Genomic DNA, 23,202 nt, shown 5'->3' with positions numbered 1-23,202 from the left:
CAAAGAGTGACATAACCCTTGTGCTATCGTAGATGACCCCACCCTTCCATTGACGTGTTCTCCCTACCATGATAAAGGTGGATAAAGGTGGAAAGATTTCATGTAATCCATGGACACCAGTGAAGATCACAGATCATTGAAGATAAAAGGTTCAGAGCACTGTCTAGTGGTTCTAGATGACCCAACTCCCAATGTTAAAGTCCCTAGGATAGCACAAGGGATAAACCTTTTTGGGTTTTCCCTTCTGAATCTCCAGCAGACCTGGCTGGGTCTTCTTCTTTGCCTATTCATTTTGGTTTAGGAGATCTTTTTTACCTTTGATGCCCCCAAACAGTTTTCGGTTGTACCTGCGTGATGTTTTCTGGCACTTTGGTTTGCTTTTCATTGTGCTATCAAATCAAAACAAGATGTGAACGTGTTTGGGACTAAAAGAGCAAAATCCAGTAACTGAGCTTTGATGGGTGTCTGAATAGGAAGGTTGCTAAACATAGCAATAGAGTCAGGTCTTCCTGATCTTGTGTAGATTATATACACCTGCAATGTTCCAAAGATATTTCCAGATTTCCTGCTTAATTTTGGGAGCAATAAACCTATAGGAAAAACTTGATATTGAGGGTGTCCTGTCTAGAAAAATGCTAAATACACCAAAAGCACAATTTTCATTGGCGTGGATCTTTAGACATAACAGCTTTTATGACATTTGTGTTGTTAACAATAAAACAGCTATCGGTACGAGGCAGCTTGGATCAGGTGGAAGTTGTCTTGTTGGTCTAAGATGTCTAACATTAAAAATGACTAAAAAATCGTCCACTTGTTTTTTGCTCATTAAAAGGGTCAAGCTTTAATTAGCATGCCATGAGCAGTTTGAAAACGCATAATGAACTATTTTTTTCAATTACCTAGAGATTATTTAGGTTAATGAATGTTTTAGTGTAGCAAATCTTCTTTGTCTCAAAGTCTCAAAATATGAGGAAACTCCAGTTTGGGTCAGGAAATGTGTGTTAAAAAGGAAAGTTATTGTGATGCCACTCTGCTTCTGTTATTATTGGAGAGCAGCGATCCTCCGGGAGAAACTTTAATCTGACCCAGGACACATAATGCACTTTAGAACCACAGTTTATATAAAAAAAGCAAAATAAAATTCTATCTGCACCGAAATGGAACGGCTGCTCTAAAATGACAAAGTGCTGGAGGCGACGTCTTTCTGGTGCCTCAAAGTCGTGTCGCTTCGATGCACATTATCTGTCCACTGAGGCAAGCTGTGTGTTGGCGGAGACATGTCTCAGTCTGACGGTTTCCTCCTCTCTGTTGTGCTCGGTTGGCCCAGAGGGGTCAGGAAGACCCGCCGCTGTCCAGCCATGAACCTGACTCACAGTTATTCGCCACCCACTCTGTGTGACCTGCATGCTCGGAGCCTTCTTGGCTCTGAAAGTCCATACAGCATCCCTCCATGCAGGAGGCCCCCACACATTACCTTCACCGCTCACAGCAGTGTTCTGCTCCCACCTGCAGAGAGGTAGTTGTGGAACGCGAGGCGTGTTAACTCGATAGCTTTAATAAAGCAGCATTGTGTCATGAAAGGACCTCCAGCAACATCCAGGCTTTTTTTTTGACCACTCTGGGCAGAGAAGCTGCTGGCAGAAAGCAGCTCTGACAGTTTTCCAGCCAACAGTCGCCTGTTTGCACACCTTGCAGTGTGGTTTTCAGAAGCTGCTTTAACTCTTTGCCACACAAACTTCTTATGGTTGTGCAGAAGTGGTTGTTTTGTTGGATATCAGACATTTCAAAAGACTGAGCCCCTGTGATGGCCTTCTGGCAGCTTTTTGAACAGATTTCCATTATGGAAGACCCCCACCCTCCACTGCAGCACAGCCCATTAAGGCCAATTAACAACCTTGTTCCTGCAAGGCTCTGTCTCTGCTGACCTCGTTAAAACGGAGCTGAGGTCTCAGGAGCTGGAAGATTTGATTCTGTGCTGAGGGCCTTCATATAGTTTTTATGGAGTTTCTATAAGTAGCTGATTTTTTGGTTCTGGACGTCTCAGTCCTGCAGGAACAAGGGTGAGCTGTGTGTTTCTCAGTGAGTTTCAGTCCACATGTGTTCAAAACGTAGGGGCCCCCGTCACCCCTTACAGTGAAATACCAATCATCAATCAGTCTGTCACCCATAATTACACGATTCCTTCATCCACACGGAAAGAACAGGCAGGAAATTGGATGAAAATGGAAGCGGGTCACCAGTAGATAACAGGATTTGGGGGATAATTAAAACCTCTTCTTGACATTTGACAGTTTGGATTTTTCTGCACATGATGGTTTTTTCTTTGTTCAGGTCAAAAGGGGGAGTTCACACTGTAGAATTCACTAAATAGAATGGTTATTGGTTTACAAGGAAAGAAAACACCAAGTCTGATTGAAAACATAGAAATAGGTGCAGTGATTTCTATGCTAAAGCTGAGTGTAATTTGATGGATGGTATGGTGTGTCACAGGTCACAGACAGGATGCTTCAATGGTTGGTGTGTGGTTCCATGGGTTTGCATGGAAGCTGCTCCCAGTCAGCTCCGCACAACACAGTCAAATCCTCCCTGATGCTCCTCAGTGAGTTCATGTTGAACACTGTAAAGGAGGCAACACACGAGAGAGCTCTGCTGGTTCTGTAAAGGGCTGCAATTTGTTTATCTTTACAAATCTCACTTCCAGTTGTGTTTTCTTCTCTCTAAACCTCTGAAGGTGGAAGCTATAGATGAAGAGACTCCCCAGATCTGCAGCTCAGTGAGACAGACCAAAGCTCAGGGCTCTCTGAGGTTTCCTGGGAAACGCAGCTGAGGGTTTGGCTGTCTTTGTCCGGCTTTACCGTTTCCCCCAAACATGCTGCTGCGCCTGCAAGACACTGAACACTGACCATGCGTTTTGTCCCACCATGACAGAGGAACACAGGAAAACAAAGAGTTCCTCTTCCTCTGCTAGTGGACCTCAAGTAACGACACGAGCTAATGAAAGAGTTAGAAGGGGTAAAAGATGAAGGGAAAAGGCCACGTTTTAACTGGTTCTTGTTTTTATCCATCGATAGAAATGAACAGTTGAGAAAAATATTGAGATTTTACAGCACGTTATTGCTATTTTCAAAGCATTCCCATTAACCTTTTAATTAAGATGGCTGATGTCATTCGCGCAAATTTATGTGCGACCAGCACAAAAAGTGGTGGAAATTACTGTTGGCCACACGTAGTACGTGCTGCCAAGATGAGCATTGCTGCCTTGCTCGCACGTAAGTGCGTCCAAGGTTGCATTTAGCCATTGGCTGGACGTATTTAAAATGAAACCTAAAGTTAAAGTCCCATTATCAGATGTGTTCTCCACATTTGATCCTTCCCCTGGAGGAGCGCTGAGTTGTAGAAACAGCCCCACTCAGGAACTTTTTGGTGGTTTACCGTAACCTTAACCTGTAATCATAACCTTAACCCCTTCCTCTAGGTCTGTGCGGTCAAAAAATTCAGGGCTAGCCGCATATATTTCACAAATCATGTGCGAAAAGACACTTTCAGATAAGATTACCGGGATGCTGATTTTAGTCAAAATCAAAAAGGGTGTGTTGTTTTCTAGGACATAATTTCTGTAGAGTGGCAGTAGTTCTCTAGGTTTGGCCTGACCAGAGGTGCAAAACAACCCCGCCCCCCTTCCCCTCTCTGTTGCTAAGAGCAGGGAGCTTGTGGCCCGCATTTCGATTTTCTACGTCACAAATAAGCTCCTTTTTAAAAAGGTTGTTTTCATCTGCTTCTGATTCACAATTTTTTGAATCAAGAAATATTCAGAAATGCCCTATGGTTGCCATATGGAGTGGGCCCCCCCTCTTTCGGTTTTATTTGCACCTTAGACATGTAGGGCCCTTGGTAGGGGGGGTGCTTGGACATCACTGCCAGCAAGCAGCGGATGTCCTCCTAGCACCCTACCCGCCAATTTTAACCGCACCTTAGACATTTAGGGCCCCTTGGTGGGGAGGGTGAGGGGACGTCACTGTGAGTAATCAGGAGATGTCCCCTTAGTGCCCTACCCGCCAATTTTAACTGCACCCCCCTTAGTACACACACCCCTCCCCCCTCAATATATACATCCCAACATAAACACACACACATGCACACACACACCATCTCAAACACACATACACGCACACACAATTTGCAAGGAAGGTGGGACCTGGGTCCGTCTGTCCCCTGCCTCTTCCCTGGTGGGGGGTGCGGGCCCCCCTTTGCAACGGCGGCCGTGTCCCCGGGGTGCCGGCTTCCTGGGCCCGGCGGTGCTCTCTCCGCGCGGTGGGGGAGTTCACATTACATCTGAGCCGGGGGTGTCTGGTCCCTGGGGGGTGGGTTCTGGTCCTTGCTCCTGAGTGCTGGGCCCCGCCAAATTTCCAACTGTGGCCGAGCCTGGTCGGGCCATATTTATAACACCCCTTGTGGGCCCTCTTTTTTTTCCCCGGGGTTCCCCCCTCCTGGGCGGGGGCGGCGGGCCCCCTGCCTCGCTCCTCCCTGGACCAACCGTGGGCCGGGCGGATGGTTGCCTGGAGTGCGGAGCGGGTCTCCCTTGGGGGGTCCTGGCTCGTACTTGGGGTTGGGGCGGGGGGATGCCCGGAACTCCTGGGTGGTGGTGGGGTGCTCGTTTGGGGCTGTGGGCGTCCTTCTCCGGTGGGGCTCTGCGTTGTGTTCTCCCGGCGCGGCGGGGGGGCTGCTCTCCTGGTTGGGCTGGGGCAGCGCTCTCTTTCCCTCCGTGCTTCCCTGGCCTCTGGCTCTGGGGGCCTTGCGGCGGCCCTGCTGGCCCTGGCCTGGGTGGCGGGCTTGGTCGCCCGGGCGGCGGTTGTTCCCTGCCGGTTCCCGTGTGGCGTTGGGGGGATTCCGGCTGCCGCTGCTGCTGCGGTGGGGGTCTTGGGGTGGGGATGGCTGGGCACTCTCCCTCCTTCTTTTCACGTTCCACCATCCATTTTAGAAGAACATAAAACCTCACCTGAGCACTGGTGTTAGCTCACCTTTGCACTAATAGCTTGCATGACTGAATGACTGAAATATTTCACACTAGTTGGTTATCAGGCATAAGTATGCGTGTGAACACTATCTGTTTTGTGTACATGTCGACAGGTGGACATTTTTGCAGCTAGCAGGTGTGTTTATAACATTTGAGTGTGTGTGTGGACAGGCCCCGCCCTTTTTGTACTGCATTTGAACCTTACCATAATGATTAACAACCAGTAAACCTGTCTGCTCTATGCTGCTTCATGGTCTTATCCCCCTTCCCCTCCTATTATCACCCCCTACCCCCCCCCTCTCTCTAGCGTCCCTCTCTCTTCTTCCCCTCTTTCCTTTTCCGTCCGGTCCAACACCAAAGATTTTCAGACATGATTGAAATTAATAAAGTTTGGCCTCAATTACAAAAGGGGTTTATTCAGACATACCTTTGGTTTGTCAGAAGATTAATAACCCCTCTTGTTAAAGCAAAATATGTCCAACACAAGAGGCCCTCAGCTCTCGTCTGTCTGCCCAGCTGTTGGACAGGACAAGTTAAAAAAAAAAAAAGAGAAAAAAAAAAAAAAAAAAAAAAAGAAATATTCAGAAATGCAATTTTATGCTTCATTTTCTTTAAACATGTCCATCAGAAAAATTCTACAAGAGCATGTTAAAAAAAACAACTGTATTTTATCACAGTGTTTCTTTAAGCAAGTCACTCTTTTCTGCACGTTAAATGTGAAAAACTGGTTTGAAGTCAAAGAAAAACATTTTTAGGGATGAAGAGACTCTGAACTGTTTTAACTTGCTCTCACAGGCTAAAAGTGATGCAAAAACCATTTCTTTCCTATCAAAGTCCAGGGATGGCCTCAGTTTATTCAGCGGAGACTTAAACCATTGACAAGCATGTTTTGAACGCTTCAAACATATGAAAACTGAATTCTGAATCAGAGTAAAATGGTTTGGAGTTTCTCTTTGCTCTCTCAGCTGCAGTAGAAGATGGAAAACATTTGTTTGTTGCGTATCCTCTGCTCACTAACTCTCCTCACACGTATGCATTTATCTCCAGGTGTTTTTCAAAGTTGCTTTAGATTTTCTCAGTGTTAGACTTTCAGTGTTCTTTCTGGGGAACACAGAATCCAGTCGTACAGCTTAAACAGCCCTAAGACCCACTGTTACATCAGCAAAGCTGCTTCTGCTCTGTAGGACATCTGAACCATGAATCCATCCCAGCGTGGTGCTCGGCAGCGTGGCGACTGTCTCTGTACAGGCTTTAAAAAGGCTGTAAATCATGCTGAGTCGGGGCTCTCAGCCGGTCACACAGCAATGGCTGCAGGTTGCTGTGACCAGGACGGTCAGAGGTGATGATGAATGTCACCTCCTCTGACCGCTGCTCATCTCACAGCCGGAGACGGGGTTTCAGCCCCATTCCTCCAGCTTCCAGACGAGGATCTAGTTTTTATAATTTCATAAAATTGTGAACCAGTTGACAAGATAAAGATCAAACATGAAGCTACGGGGCAGAAATCTGCTGAAACGTGATCAGACTTCCAAAGCTTTTTTTTTCCCTTCGACAAGACTTCAGAAACCTTCTCCACCACTATGACAAGACTAGAGCTGACTAGAGATAAACATGGATGTTTAAAGTGCTAGTTTCATTTAATATTAAAGAAGCCGAGGATGAATGAAAGCAGGCACGCCGGAGTACAGTCATGAACATGGTGCTGTCACAGTTTGATTCAGATCAAGAGGATATCTGGGGGGAGTTTAAAGACACACAGGTAGAATTTCTGCTTCTCCTCAGTAAAGGAAAGAAATCTCTAATGATCACTGAAACTGACATTTCATTAAAAAAGATTGCGTAAGTCTACAAATCAAAACAAAGGCTTCTCAGTGAAAGATTAGAACTTAAATCCCCAAGCAGCAGGTTTAAGATGACAAATGCTAGCGCATCTCCAAGCAGCTTGATGTTCTTGTAACTACACAGATTAATCAGAAGTTTAAGGTCCGCAGGATTGAAGACAACCTTTCCTGGATGAGGTCTCAACCAGAGGAAAACTGTTCACAAACTGAGAAAAGAAGAGCCCAGATTGACCTCCAAAGGTGGCAAATCAAAGTTAGAAAATTCCTCAAGGGGTTGATTGGTTCAGTTCATGCGACCTGCACTACCAGAGTATTTTAAAAAAAAAAAGGTCATTAAAGCTGCAAGCAGATCTGAGAAGCTCTTCCCTCTGCTGCTCCTGGTGATTATGCAATATTAATGTCAAACTTTCAATAATGATTAGGATCTTGAGATTCCTCCAACAGAGGAACATATATAGTGAAGCTGGCTGAGAGTTCTAAAGAAACCAGTGATGCTTTTTGACTCTCTAAAAACCTTTAAACTTGTTTTTCTTAGGCTGACATAAAGACGACATAAATACGTGCCTATCGATTTCTGCTAAGACACCTTGAAGGGCATTATCCTGCTCATACCATGGTCATTTATGAAATACATCCTAAATCAATAACAATGACTTTAGTTTTACTATTTTAAGGTTTAAATCGTTTTTCACAAGAAATGAACTATCTGATACAGGGTTTGACGGGTTGTCATGGTGACGGCTACACACCCTGCCCCAATTTCACTCTGCTGCAGCTAAGGAAGGACATTGATATATGTGCTGAAGGTCACGTGAAGTTACAACATGCATCATTTCAGAGGGAAAGTTCACCTCTTACTGCTTGTTTTAGACCAGATGATGAAGCTGAAGTTTGTCAAAGAATCAAAGTCTGCAAGTAGTTCCCTAGATCGTTTTTATTGCAAGAAATATTCACCATTAACTCTGATCATAAATTGTGTATCAACAATTTCTTCTATTTTTAATAATCAGATTATCAATAAACGCATATTAACTCTGTATGAAGCAATGAGGAAAGCAAGACAGAAAGACAGTCAACCAACTATTTAATATTAAAGGCAACATATCTGTTAATGTTTAATTTAATAGTTACTGGCATGTCCATCATAGAGCCATTTGAAGGACAGAGGGTAATAATATAGAACATTCAGGCTTTGTGACCTAAATTTCTGTTTAGGTGTTCATCACTTTTTAACAAACATTCAAAGAAGAAAAAGAGAGGTGGGTTTTAATGACGTTTTTTTTTTATTCTTTTTTATGGATAACGCCCTGTTTGCGAGTCCTGTCATCTGTTTGTTTGTGAGTTAGTTAACTGTCTGTGGATGTTCTGCCTTTCGTGCCTTTTCCACCCGAAGCCTTTGTAAAATCAAGTCTGACATTGAGCGGGAGGGGGGCATCTTTGATGATTTCACACAACTGCTCCTAGAACGTCTGTCAGTGTCCAGATGAGACGGGAATTTCATGTTTCGTGCTGCCTGGAGTATGCTGGTTAAAGGAGGAGATTAAAGCACGAGGATGTTTATGTACTTTAGGGAGGAGGGCGAAAGGGAGGTTGGATTTTCAATTTAAATGTAAAGCAGTTGGGGAGTTTCTGTCTTTGTGTCAAGGCTGTGAGTCAAACGCATGGAAGCAAAGTTTGCCTAAGCACACGATATGTGTACCTCTTAGACAATGGAAGGGAAGGGGGCACAGAAGGCGGACCAAATTTGTAGACGTGCTGTGGTTGAAGCCATCCTCAAGCTACGTCCAGTTAAGTCCCAGGAAACTGTAATGTATTGTTTTGGATGGTTACAGAAGTTTCAGTACCAATCAAGGCTGAGTATTACTGCCACAGTACCAATTTAATACAGATAGAACTTTGTTTTAATTAGAATTTCATTTTTCATAAAGATTGGTTTATTTTAATGTTTTTAAAATCAAGTTCTTACAAAAGTTATAACTCAAATCTGCCATGTAAACTTTAATACCTGTGATTATTGGACGGCTAAGCTAAACTTTAGCCTTTAAAGCTGCCTGATCTTTTATTTTGATATCACACTACGAAGCATGAAATTCTTCAAAACTTCCCATGCTTAGTTCCTTTCAAGTATTTATTTTTGCACCACTACAGTATAAAAAAAGGCTCGATATAAAACATTATTTTGGCTTCTTTTTAGTTGGGGTTTTCCGCTCTTTAATGCAGTTTCTGCCTCAGAGCTCTGAAGTGAATCAAACTCCTGTCTGTGCAAACTAAAACATTTATGATCAATTTGAATATCTCTTCTAGCTTTTCGCTAGTCCCATAAATGTCTGTGTTCTTCACTATAAAAATCATTTGAAAGTGTCAAAACAAGCACTGAGAAATAAACGGGCAGAGGAGAGAAGTTTGGATCTTCAGGAGGTTAATAGTAGTCATAGTCCGTTCAAAGACCAAAACTGTGACTGGTCTGTTTGCTTTCAAGCAGTTCTATAGACTCTGTTCACATTGTAGCCTCAAATGAAGCATCAACGAAGGGTTTATCATATTTTGCTCTCTAAGGGTGTACTGGAGTATGAGATGCCCTGTCAATGAATGGTCTATTTTTGAATTTATGTAATTTATATGGTGCATTAAACTATAAGGCACATTATATTTCCTATACCATGCTATTCTTAAGTCTTTATTGGTAAACAATATTGATGTATATGATAGTATATTACCTTTGGCACACAAAATAAATATTTTTTTAAATTGAAATATGAATTATTTTTGCAGCTTATTTTCCTACCCGGAAGTAAGCAGATTGATCTTTGAGGGCCTTTCACTCCGTGTGGGAGCCGCCCATTTCATGACGCCATCATAGAGCCGGCCTCAGCAGCGTGTCTGCGTCTCACCCATGAAAACGAACAACATCTGAACTTTTGCAAAGATGGATGTACATATTGTGCATGTAAAAGGAAAGCGTTTTTGTTGATCACCGCTAGCTCTTTGTGTGACCTGACAGCACAGACTCTTCCTGGAAGGGGCTGTTCTCACTTTTTTATTTTTATTTTTTTGAGAGCAGGGGCTGTTCTCACTTATCTACGTCACAATGTGAGAACCCACTTGTTTTTCATAGATTGGGTCGGGCTGATGCTCATAGCGCAGGTGTACAGAAGAATACAAAGAAAATATGTGAATGGATCAAAATGTTACTTTGGTGTTTCTTTTCATGTGGAATGAACATTATAATACACTTAAAAGCTCCAAAAATATATTTTGCATGGTATAGGCCCTTTAAGCAAGAAAAGAGTCAGAGATAAGTCTGTATGTCAGTCAGTCAGACTTTCTGTGTTTACATTAACTCTAGAATGTGTTTTTAACACGGTACATGTTAGCCACATTAGCGTATTCACAACACCTGTAACTCCCAACCTTGTTAGTAATGCGTAGAAAAAAAGTCAGACACCTCTGCACGTCAGCCGCATTAGCATCTTCACAACAACACCCAACAAAACATATTCACAGAGTGCCGTGTACCTCTCAAAATCACTTTGATATCAGCAGGTACAACCAGAACGGATCGGTTTGTAAGGCGCTCTGGATTATCAGGCACACTCATTATTACTCATTATTAAGGCTTTAAGTGCTCCTTAAAATTCTGATTGAAACCCACCACCATTGAAACCATGTGTAAGCCCACAGTGGGGAATTTCTGTCAGAAAGGAATAACTGATAGATTTTATTTTATTTATTTTTTTTAAATAAAGTTGGATAAGTTCTATTTTGGTTTCCCCACTATTGGACGGCAGATGGAATGTAGCTTGAAGCTAAATCTGGTAGAAAAATTGTATTTTCCTCTCTTAGATTTCTATTGGAAAAACAAAATGGTCATACCCCCCTCCCCGAGATTATTGTATTTTAACATCATCCCAACAAATAATCAGAATTTATTCGCTCACTTTTTATACATCGTGCAAGAAATAAGTCACAGTGCCTGAGTTAGGTGTCCTGAGTTCTATGGCTAAAGTCTTCAGATATGGAGTTTTTCGATGGTCGTCTTAATGAGTCACTGACCAAGCTGTTCCCATCTCCTCCCTGCAGTTCTGGATATGGCGCGCCACGTCCCCCTTTACCGGGCTCTGCTGGAGCTGCTGAGGGCCATCTCCTCCTGCACGGCCCTGGTTCCTCTGCTGCTGCCTCTGTCTGGAGACCCCGGCCAGGACGAGGAGGAGGAGGAGGATGAGGAGCACTCTGAGGGACAAACTTCTGTTGGGATGCTGCTGGCCAAAATGAAGACCTGCGTGGACACATACACTAATCGCCTCCGGTAAGACAAAAGACCATCGGGATTTCTGTGAGGTTAAAATAGGAGCTCCTTTTTTGTTCTGTCAATGCAGACCCTCATTCATGACAGACGATGTGAAAACCCCTGTTTTTTTTCTGACCTCCAGCGCTTCTTTTACAGAGAATCATTACGGTTTCCCTTTAACATAAAAACGCTTATGCGAGGACACGAGTGATTTCTTGAGATTCTGCAGCAGAGCTGTATTTGAAGATGCTCACAGACACGTTCACCAATGTCTTGTCTTATCATATGCTGGTTCAAGGCTTCAGTTGAAAGTGGTGAAAGTAGCTGATGTGAAAGTCTGAGGAGCAGATGTGATCACACCATCAGCAGATTCCCTCACAGCTGCTGACAGCTCGCTGACGGCGTGCTGTTTTCAGATTTACATATGTAAACTCTTCCCACAACGTCAGAGCGTAGTGACCACGGGTATTTTTAGAAAACACCTGTCACGAGTTTAGCAGCGTTTATTTTTTTCCTGCAAGCAGCTCACTTTCTTAGCAGCCTTCCAGAAAGATCACAGGTCTGCAGAGGCTCTTGTGATTCCGCCCAGCATACAGCACACATGGAGGTGTTTTTGTTTTAGTCGCTGTAGCAATTGTTTGATTAAAAAGTTTGGGTTGCAGCCATTGACTGTATAAGAGAACTGGACTGAGTCACCCCCTCACATTACAAACAGGAAGTATCTGCTGGCTCCAGGAAGCCAAAATCCTTTAGACATCTATAGAAAGATAAACATCTATTACTCATTCTATTGGTCAGAATAAGCTCTTGTTTTGTTACCGTTTTTATTTTTTTAACATGTTCTTGCTAATTCATTTTATTGTGATTTTTATGTATTGCAAGTCATTCAAGTTATAAAATGGCCAATCGGGTGCCTGCTGGCCCCCACGCCGCATTCATGTAGCCCGCTTTCAAGTGGTTGGAACAACCTGATTGGTGGCAGTGCTGGGAAACGATGTCTCAGACTAATCCCTGCTTATTGACCTCATCTTGCTCCAACATGGCGGCATTGTGGAAAAAATGGCGACTGAATTTACTTCATTTTGTTGAAGCTAGAAGTAAGCCATTTTTTTTAAAAGTGACGCCACACTCACTCAGTTCAGTTCTCATATACAGTCGATGGTTGCAGCCTGATGGCTGGGATGTGCTTCCTTATGCGCTGGGATTCAGAACTGAAGGAGTCATGGATAGGGGTCATGGGTGGGATGTGCTAACGGAGGGAAGGGGGGAGGGTGAAGGCTGGGTTGGGTTTTTATAGTAATACTGTCTTTGTTTCTTGTTTTTAAATGTAAAGCGCTTCTAGTTGCGCAAGGCAGGAGAAGCACATTTTATCAATAAAGTTTGATCTGATTTGAATGTTGTTCTGCTGTTTCCTTAGGCCCGACCCCTCCAGGGTTGTCCTGGACAAAGTTTGTGCATAACCAGATCTGCAAGGCATTGTTGCTGGCCTGGAGTTGCATATATGGCCATCTCTTTCCATTTTTTTACACCGTCAGAGGTGGCATTAACAGTTGGCCGACACAGAGGGAGAGTTGATATTCATGTGAGAGCCTCAGGTAGCTGGAGAAACAAACCTATTCCAGTCTGTGTGCTGCGTCAGTCCCTGCTGGCCACTTCCTAATAGTTGTCACAGTTGGTTTCACACGTTCCATGAGTGGTGAGCTCTTGGAAATTAGAAATAAATAAAGGTAGTCTGACTGTCCCAGGTGGGTGGGATTGCTGTGTAACTCTTGCTATGTTGGTATAAACGGGGTTAAATTCCCCTGCTGCTATAAAGGCAGCCTATGGATGAAGCAGTCTGCCGTCAGAGCAGAATTGTTTTTTGTCAATAAGAAATTGGAAAGTTATGCAGCCGTTAGACAAAAAAAGTGGTTATTTTGCAACCTTGCGTGCTGTTTGATGGCCTGACTCTTGTGAGGTATAAACCAGCCTTTGTTTGACCTTTCCCAACATCAGTCAGTCTTGTTTGTCTCGTCTACTTGGACATTTTCAGGTACCTGAAGCCAGGTCATCCCAGCTAACCTCAGTAGAATAGGAGCCTTTCAGCACAGAAACACACACAGTGGGGCTTTAACTTTATCTATGATTATTGTTCATTTTTGGCACAACTGTGCTAAGAACTTTACATATATTTTGTTTTGTTATATTATTTCCAAATTGGGATGAGAAGGGCGTGGTCTCTTTAATTTTCCAGAAGCTGTCAGCCATGTTTGTTTCACCCAAAGCACTTAATGTCCAACAGAGAGGACAAATGTGATTATTCTGGAACATACAGTACCAAACAACGCTCTTAATAGATCTCGCATTTCTTGTGGAGTTAATTTTACTAGCAGCAGTTCTGGATGAAGTGAAGCACTTGTCTAGTAGAACTTTGTCATTGATTCTGCAGAGTTCACCACATGACGTTTCTGTTGCTGCTTGATATTTTCCAGTGACCATCATGGGATTAGGGATTAGGCAAACAGGATTAGGATTTTTGACATTACTACACTAAAAAAACTAAATCTTAAGAAAGTTGATAAGAAAGTAAAAAGGTCCTTGTTTCTAGAAAAATTGTAATTTTTTTGTCTTGCAAAATAAATGCTCTTACAACATTACAACATTTTTTAATAGCAAAATAATCTTAGTTTAAAAATACATGTTTTAGTGAATAGAATTTTTTTTCTTAAAATAAGATTTCTTGGGAAGACTATTTGTCTTAGTCTGTTGGCAGATTTTGTTTTGGCTAATTTAAAGAACATTTTTCACATGGTAAGAGTTTTTGACTTTAGAACTCCCATGAGTCCTTGTTCTAACTACAGTGAGACCCTTTGATGTCCTTTCCTCCTCTAGTCCATGTCGATCAGCTGATGTCAGTAGACGGAGCTTGTCAGACTCCTCGCTGCTTCAATCTGACAGTTTTTCTGCATTTCATCTCCAGTCGTAAGCCTCATCTTCATTGCAGATTGCCCTCAGGATGAAGCTGACATCCAGCTGAAGACGCGCTTATCTTGCTGGAGGAGAGCATTGCCTGGGGCTTTTCAAATCACCATTACTATCCAGATTTTGATTTGATTACACCTAAACTTTAGTGACAGTCTTTCATTGGAAGGATTTAAATATATAAAACTTATCAGATCTGAGATTAGAAAGTGTGTCAACTTTCATGAATTTTTATCTCATCGGTCACATTTTAAACTTTTAAGATGATAGACTGGAACACTGAAACTTTAAAGGTTGAATACTTTGAACACAGAAACTCACAGCGGACTCTGACTCAAGAGGCAGAGGGCAAACAGCCCGGCAGTGAGATTAATTACGGAGGATGGTCTCCCCCAGCCCCGTCCCCGCCTGTCAACTGCACTTTAGTCCAGCAGACACTCAGGACAATCTCAGGGTCTGCTTGGAGGGCAGTCACCTACACCTTCATAATCTGCTGCGGAGGGAATCTGGGACGAGGATCTGTCAACAGCTTCCTGGGGGGGGGGGCATTTTTAGAAAATGGATACTGGTTTAGTGTGGTTCCTGCGTGGTTAAATTATAAAAATGTATTTATCATATGTGCCACAGACATGGACATTTGTGTTTCTGTTTGTATAGGTCAAAGAAGGACAAAAGTAAAGGTGTGATCAAAGCAGACAGCTCTGAGCCAGAGCCCGAGGGTTTGACTCTTCTGGTGCCGGACATCCAGAAGACGGCCGAGATCGTCTGCGCCGCCACAACCAGCCTGCGGCAGGCCAACCAGGGTGTGTATGCATGTCTGCACTGTCTTCTTCACTGAAAATATCTTGTTACCTTACTGAGTATTTAACTCAAACACAGCAAATGAGGCCTGATTTGAACAAAGTGACATGACAAAAACCTCCTTCCTCACCTGACCTCAGCCAGCTACCGTTCACCGCGCTTCACCTCATCCCATCTCAGCTGGATGTGAATTATTGCAGAAGCTCTCAGCTTCGACCTTTTGTCTCTCCATCCGTCTCTGATGTTCTCATCTGTTCTGTGCCCCGGCTTCTCTGATCAAGGACACAAAAACGAGCCCCAGTTGTAAATGACAGCACTTTTGACAAATTAATTCCAATCAAGGACACCTTTGACCCTGTTTTAGAAAGTTAAACTGGACCAAACTCACTCATCTGGACTATTGGCCAAGTGTCCTCTATAGTTTCTCTTCTCGCTTCAAACGTTTTCATCTTTTTGAGTTGTTTCTTCAACCCCAGGAAGCCAATAATGCCTTTAAGGAAAATAAGAAAATTCTGAATTTGAGAAACGGTTAAGGCCAAGTTACACGAGTCATAACTTGTTTGGGACACAAGGTAATAAGAAAAGAAAGAGATCTTTCCAACCGGCCATTAATCACTGAACAGACAGAAGCATCAATAAAATGTCCACCACATGATGAAACATTACTCCTCCCCCATTACCTTGTTGCTACACAGTACACAGGATTAATTATACTCCTCCCGCCCACTTCTCCAAACTCTCTCCAGAGGATTTGTATGCTCGGTCCACATAAAGTGACTCATAAGTGATGGCTAAGGTGGGAAGCTGCCCATTAGAAGGGATGGAGGTGAGAGAGAAGGCACAGATAAAGATCAATGTCATGTCTCTTCATGTGAAGAAATCCATTTGATAAAGACCTCTGGAATGGCACTTGATACACAGTTGTCCAGTGTAGATTTGGCAGGATTAGAGCCTGACAGATGGATAAGCATGTAATTAGTGAGGAGGCTTCAGATAGGATCTCAGTGAGATGTCAAAGCAAACGAGAGGAGGGCCGTATCGACCGAGGGAGGCACCAGCCGCGGCGAGCAGACTGGATGATGATCATCTTCAGCTCCTTTGGTGTTCTGAAGCACAGTCTTCATTTTTGAAGAGCTGGGGTCTGTTTTCCTCTAAAGTTTAATGCACGTGCGATCAGACTGTGGACTGGTTTAGGGTAGCAGTTTAAACAATTCTCACATATTCATTAAATTAGAGTATAATAAGAAAAGATGTTGTCATATTTAGGGCTGAGGAGTGGCTTTTAGTATCACTTTATGGTTTCATAAGGGAAGTTATGTTGTAAAATCATATTATTGAAATAAGTAATCCAGATTGTTGTTATTGTATGTAATGTGGAATGTCATTTTAATTGACTATTCACTAGCTGATGATATGCCAATATTAGTATATTAAGTCACTAATGACAACTGTACTATACCATTACGCTGTGACAAGTTTACATAAGTTGATCACTAAGACTGATCTCTGTCTTTGGGATCTGATCCTTGTCTTTGGAATCTGATCCTTGTATTTGGAATCTAATCCTTGTATTTGGGATCATCTCGGGATTTTTGTTGGTTGGTGTCTCCATGTCAGATCAGTTCTGCTGCTTGTTCACATGTCAGATGTTTTGATGGCTGGAGTTTTTTTTTCTTCACTGTTTGATCCCTGACTCTGCGCTGTTATTCACTCTGTTTTTTTCTCTCTCTGTTCTTTGTCACTTCACTCGACTCACAGAGAGAAAGCTGGTGGAGTCTTCAAAGAAGGCCTCCAGCCGGCCCAAACCTCTCTCCATTCTTCGTTCTCTGGAGGAAAAATATGTTGCTGCCATGAAGAAACTGCAGTTTGGTGAGTTATTTTGCACATCAATTTATTATTGTTTCTGCGAATGTTGCTCACAATATCCCATAAAAAACCAACGTTTAATGGGCGTGCACAAAAAAACTCCTATACTTGTTCTTTTTAAGCCAGAGTGACTCCTTCAGTTTCTGTTTTGCGCTTAATCAAAGCAGAGCTGCAGTCCGTCCTCCTTTATTCTCATGTGCCTAAATCAGCTGTGGAGTCTTAAAGTAAACCACAGAACACATATTTGCGCTTAAATATTTGTGAAGCAGTGGGACACTCTGGGCATAAGATGTGCTATCCAGAACACGCTAAACACGGGTTCTTAAATGTGAGTATAGCCCGGGGTGTTCACACCGGACAAACTATGTAGCCGCAAGGGAGCTCAAGTCTCCCTGTGCCGGTCCCCAGCCCGGAAAAAAATACAGCGTTGTCAGGAAGTGCATCCGGCGTAAAAACCACCTGTGCGTATCAGTGAAAGCTGATTCGACCCGTGATGAGCTGAAAGGTGAACAACTAGCGCGTGTCTGCCGCCCACAGCTGGAAGAAGCTTGGTGTGAAATGTTGAAGTGGTGCAAATCTTGATCCAGGCTTTTTCTTTCACAGCTCTATTCCGATAAATGAAAGACTTGGTGTCATAGAATTGCGACCGGACACAAACTCCTTTATGATCAATTATCAAACAGTTGGTACTTCCGTGAATTAAAAGGGATGCCATTCACATGTCACTACCAAATCAGAGCCCCTGATTGGTCTAACTTACAAAATGTGCGTAGCAACACAAGAGTTTTGAACACAGAAGCCCAAGCTGCACATTTACGCCGGTTTACAAAGACTTATCATTGAAGTGTCCGCTTGAACACACCTTGCCGAAGGCGGTGGGAATGTAGCTTTATCAAAAATTGAATTACATGCTGGATTTTCCCGCTTTGCCCTTGTCAGCTCTACATTACTTTCTTCTAGTTTTTTCAAACAATCTCACATTACATCAACAGCTACCTCAGTGTTGATGTTTGTCAAAACGGCAAACATTGAGCTAAAATGCTCTGCAGAGCTCCTTTAAACATCAATTTACCAACAATGAGTTGATGAAAGAGAAACTGAACAGAGCTGCTGCTAAGGAGAGAAGCCGAAACGTTTCAGAGGCTCAATAAGGTTCAGTATGAGCTCATAAGACTGATTGATTTGCAGACATTAGCTCCCAGAGTCTCATTCCAATGAAGATTTGCACTAAAATCTTCATTGGAACCTTGTTACATCCTTTTAGTCACCGTTTGTACCCAATGTCACAGCGTTGACAGCTATTAAAAAGAAAATATGTTTGTAGAATCTACTTGTTGAGCAAAGATGTTTTTAAAAAGAGAAAAAACTTCTGTAAAAGGGGCTTAGAACATTAAAATAGAATCTGCTCATTTTCACACATTTGAATTTGATGTGTGGGGTTACAGTGAGGGTAATGTGCTATGGTCTCCTCTTCACCCAGACACCTTTGAGATGGTCTCAGAGGACGAGGAGGGGAAGCTCATGTTCAAGGTCAACTACCACTACATGTCTCAGGTGAAGAACGCCAGCGACACGAACATCGCTGCCAGATCCCGCCGGCTCGCCCAGGAGGCCGTCACCCTGTCCACGTCGCTGCCCCTGTCCTCCTCCTCCAGCGTCTTTGTCCGCTGTGACGAGGAGAGGCTGGACATCATGAAGGTACTGTCAACCCAGCTGTTTGCAGACACTGAATGAACTCCTGTGAAAGGACTCTGGTGTGTGTGTGATGTGTGTTTTTACCACAAAACGACTCCAGTGACATTTAAAAAATGACTCTAACCCCTACCAGCTGATTAATGGCAACATCTCCTTCACTAAATGTCAAAGTCCTCATCTGTTTAACTTGGTTTTGGCCAGAGAGCCTTTAAAACACAGAGAGCAGTTCAGCCACAACAAATATCACTAAAGCTACAAGAGTCCAGGGAGGAAGAATGAACGCCTTTATGTACACTACATATGTTTAAATGCTGCTGTGGCTACATCCTGAAGGCTGAAACAAGAGCATGTTTGTCCCCAGTGAACATCACGGTGTTGGTTCTGTGAGACCCACATTTATTATTTATTTTGTATTTGCTCCCCCCGAGCAGCAGAATGGTGCCTGCTGAGGTGGAAACCCCCAGATCTGTGAGGGGTCAGCACATCTTTCCCCTTTTTGTCTGAATTCATCGAAGCTCCTGCTTCCATTTAATGATTCTGTACATTTTTCCTCTGCGTTTGTCGAAGCGTTTCTCATTTTTAAAGAGCCTCCTGTGAACTTTAAACATTTTTACACAATTGCTCTGTATTTGTGCAGGCAACACATCGTTTTGTTTTACTCTCTGAACTTGAACCCAACTGCTACTTAGTCAACTCCTCCATCCCTTCAGTCTGGTGATGGAAGTGATGCAGGATTGTCTCTTTCAGAGAACTCTGCCGGAAAGCTCAGCCCAACAAAAAGTCAATAATAATAATAGATAATAAATCAATAGTAAGTCAAAAAAAATAATAATAACAATTAATAAATAATAAGTCAATAAATGAATAAATAAATAAGTCAACAAAAAGTCCAAAAGTTAACAATAGATTTACACTACTAATTCATGTAAGGGATCAATTTGGTGTAACACAGATGGTATGGTGCCGGGTTTCAAGCGAACAATCTGGCCAGTCTTATCAAAATGTGTTTCCACTAGGCCTGCACAATAGGGTTGTGCCGATGGACGATATCATCGTCCATCGTGATGGGTGACTGACATCCCGATGGAGAGACCACCATCGTGATGCCACGCCCCCGCCACGTTGCGCGTCGACACCATAAGCCGCGGTTACATGTACAAAATATCCTGATGGGATCAATGGTCGGATTAGAATCCAACCGTGTACATGGGCCCAGAAAAAAGTTTTCAGAATATAAAAACGTTCACTAAGGTCACAATTTCGGTCGGAATAAATCATTCGCACACGCGCAGGATTCGCACATGCGCAGTTTGAAAACCGGAAGAGGATACAACTTCCGCCGAGCGGCTTTTTTTCCAAACTTTATTGAAGGTAACAATTCAATACAAAACAATGTTAAACAGCGCCGAGCGGCTATATGCATTGACATGTCAGCTCGGTAAAATACGAGACGATCTTCTAAACGTACTTTTAATAATGTTACGGTTATTATGAAACACCTGTTCGCTCATCATTTGAATTTTAATCCGTGTGGTCAGTGCTTTTTCTGAACGTAGCCAGGATTAGCAGTATGCTAACACGGGCTAACAACATTAGCTTTGGGTGGTGCTGCATCCTGTGAATAACATCAGCCTTTATTTAGTCGGGACACGACTGGAAACACAAATCCACGTGATTGATTGAATGTTTTCTAAGGACTGAGCGACATTTCTGCTTTGAAGCTCAAACCGCTGTGTGTGCTGACGATCCGAGCTGTGCTCAGACACACGTTTAGACCCGGTTCTGAGTTTGATAGCTCGTACCCCTAGAGCTGCGGGACGGATCGCAGTCTTAAATCTCCCACACATACCGCTCATGTACCCCCCCCCCCCCCCCCCCCCTTCCCATCAAACATAAAGCTGTAAATCCGCCCTCCGCCGGTCCACTTCGCTAGTTAAGTGCGGGAGCGGACTACTTCTTTTCTATTTTGCTTGTTACTTTTTCTGTAAAAGTCACTTCCCTCAGTTTATACTGGATCATCGCGGATTAACCATTAGTTGGGAAATAAAAGGAAAAAAGCAAAATAACGAATAGCAGTTATATAAGAACGAAAAATGTAAAAAATACCCCCCCCCCCCCCCCCCCCCCGACGATGTCATCGTCCATCCCGATGGTTGACAGCAAACATCGTCAACGGCCAAATTAGGGGACATCGCCCAACCCTACTGCACAATATACCGCAAATTTATCGTTATCGCAATATCAAGCTGTGCAATATGCATATCACAAAAGACAGCAAATTTGCAATAAATGGTTACCTTAGATGTGGCCAAACAATCTTATGGCAGCTTGAAGTGTTTAATGGATTGAAAGAATCCCTTTCTGCATTTGACCAATCAGATGGACCCCTCTACGTTGTTAACTAATCGGATGGCGCCCTATTATGCTGTATGTTCGCCTCCTATGTCAACAAGGGTCATTTGTAGTATAATTTTTAAGCTGTTGTAATGGAATGGGAATAATATTTTTGGTTGTTTTGCTAATTGTTTATATACCGCAAATTATATCGTTATCGCAATATTAATTACTAATATCGCATATCGCGAGTTTTCTTCATATCGTGCAGCCCTAGTTTCCACAAAATGTTTTGAACATAGGCAGAATGTATTGCTAGTTGGTACCACACTGATCCATCTGCGTTAGTCTTCTGATAGCTAAGGCCCACTTTTTCTTTAAGTCTGAATCCATTGGAAACCTGCAAGAAAAGTTCAGTCACTGAGTCAGAAATGTATAAATCTATATTACTATAATAGCCTAGTCCTAGTACACTGTATATAGGTTTAACACAAAAAAGTTTACATTTATGTCGACAGCAGATTATATGTATATCTTACAGCATGTTGATGATAGCCCTGCAGCATCACGCATGTCAACATGTGTACTATTAATGATGCCCCTGCAGCATTAAAGGAAAAAAATATAATATTTTCCTGTGAAATGTTCTGCCTTCCTCCTTCGTGGACTCATTTCTCTGATTTTGGGAGTTGAAACCCGCACCCGCTCTCCTCCCATGATGAATCACGTGACGTCTCCTCTAGCAATATAACTCATTGAGTAGAACATATGCTGGGCGGCCCACAAGCTGCCTGCTCAAATTTCTCAGCGATGGGGAGGGGAAGAGGGGGTGGTGTTGCTCCACGCTAACTGTCTCGCTCACAACTCAAAGGTACATTTCTAGTTAGCTACTGCCTCTCAGCAGAAACTATATCACGGAAAAGGATTTTGGATACAAACAGCATAATAATGTAATGAAAAGACCTCCAGGAATACTTCTACAGCAGATAAAAAAAAAAGAAAAGATAAAATGATTATTAGGTCTTCAAGGTGTAAAATAAAAGCCTGCCAACATGAATTTGATCTCGAGTCTTTGCTTCTTTGATTCTACTGCTGAACACATTAAACCAGATCACACCTGAAGGACAAAAGTCTCACAGCTGGAAAACAGCATCAAGCAGTAAAACTGAAGTTCACTGCTCAGAAATGTTGAGCTGTTGCTCCATCGCCTTCAGACATGTGGCACCACAGATAACTCTGGAGGGTCAGGTGCATCATGGAAACGGCCTTTATAAGCCCATAAGAGCCCTGCTCCTCTGCCCAGCATTGTTGTCTGAAGCTTGTTCATCTCGTGCTTCCAGGTTCTGATCACAGGCCCAGCTGACACTCCGTACGCCAACGGCTGCTTCGAGTTCGACGTATACTTCCCCCAAGACTACCCCAACTCCCCCCCGCTCGTCAACCTAGAGACCACTGGTGGACACAGCATTCGCTTCAACCCCAACCTCTACAACGACGGCAAAGTAAGGGTGCAAGTTCAAGCAGCTCCTGATCAAACGTCAGGGTCTGTCCTCCTTCACTCGTCTGATTCCAAAGTTCTGACTTTGAGGATGTATGTTCAGAAGTTAAAACTTTTTAACCAGTTTTAGTCTGACAGCAGGTGCAATCAGACAGGAATAAAATTCATACTTCCCCCCCAAGTCATGAAATACCACATATTTCCCACAAATATTAAATTAAAGTCAGACTGAAAGTTATTCATTTCTGTAAGGCAAAAACCTAAAGATTTCTGAATTACCTGAGATTTTTCTTCTATTTTGAACCATGGGAAGTTGATCGTTAGCTCTTGTCCTCTACCCAAATAGATTTTAGTGACTTTTTTTTATTTTACTAAATCGTTCTAAATAGTTCTAAGGAGACAAAAAAAGTTAGTTTGACTTTTTTTGTTCATTCATTTTGTTTAGCAGCAATTAAAAGTGCCCAAAAGGTCAAAGGGCCTATTTCATGAAAAATCGACTTTTCTTTTAGCTTTTAAGTGTGTTGTAATGTTCATTCCACTAAAGAAGAAACCCCAAAGTAGTATTTTAATCCATTCTCATTTCTATCTATGCAAAAGTTTAGATGTTTGATTTTGTGGGCGAGACGCAGACACGCTGCCAAGGCCAGCTCTAGGTTGATGTCATGAACTGGGCTCCACCCACAAGGAGAAAAAGGCGGAGCCTCAGAGATCGAGTCTTCTCACTATCGGGTTGGAAAAGAGCTGTGAAAAATAATTATTTCATTAAAAAATAATGTTTTAGTGTGCCATAGGTAATACATTATCATATGTATGGATATACTTTACTCTGATAGGCTTAAGAAATCATGATATTGGCCCTCTAAAAAAAAAAAAAAAAAAAAAAAAAATGTAAATAAAATTTAGA

The 23,202-nt window shown here is 42.8% G+C and overlaps 1 protein-coding gene across 8 annotated transcripts in view; it reads left to right on the top strand.

Moving 5' to 3' along the window:
- birc6 (baculoviral IAP repeat containing 6) overlaps positions 1 to 23,202 on the top strand; it is a 103,849-nt gene that overhangs the window by 70,754 nt on the left and 9,893 nt on the right. For all 8 annotated transcript variants that reach the window (XM_078931716.1, XM_023963259.2, XM_078931717.1 and 5 more), the window contains exons 65-69: positions 10,936 to 11,161; positions 14,762 to 14,907; positions 16,664 to 16,774; positions 18,252 to 18,469; positions 22,141 to 22,302. In XM_078931716.1, coding sequence (XP_078787842.1) covers positions 10,936 to 11,161; positions 14,762 to 14,907; positions 16,664 to 16,774; positions 18,252 to 18,469; positions 22,141 to 22,302 — 863 coding nt within the window. The remainder of the gene's footprint in view (positions 1 to 10,935; positions 11,162 to 14,761; positions 14,908 to 16,663; positions 16,775 to 18,251; positions 18,470 to 22,140; positions 22,303 to 23,202) is intronic.

The sequence above is a fragment of the Oryzias latipes genome, chromosome 15, assembly GCF_053564925.1.
Source record: "Oryzias latipes strain Hd-rR chromosome 15, Olatipes_Hd-rR_3.1".
NCBI classification, from domain to species: Eukaryota; Metazoa; Chordata; class Actinopteri; order Beloniformes; family Adrianichthyidae; genus Oryzias; species Oryzias latipes.
The sequence above is the reverse complement of the archived record's forward strand: the minus strand, read 5'-3'. Positions and strand labels throughout refer to the sequence as shown.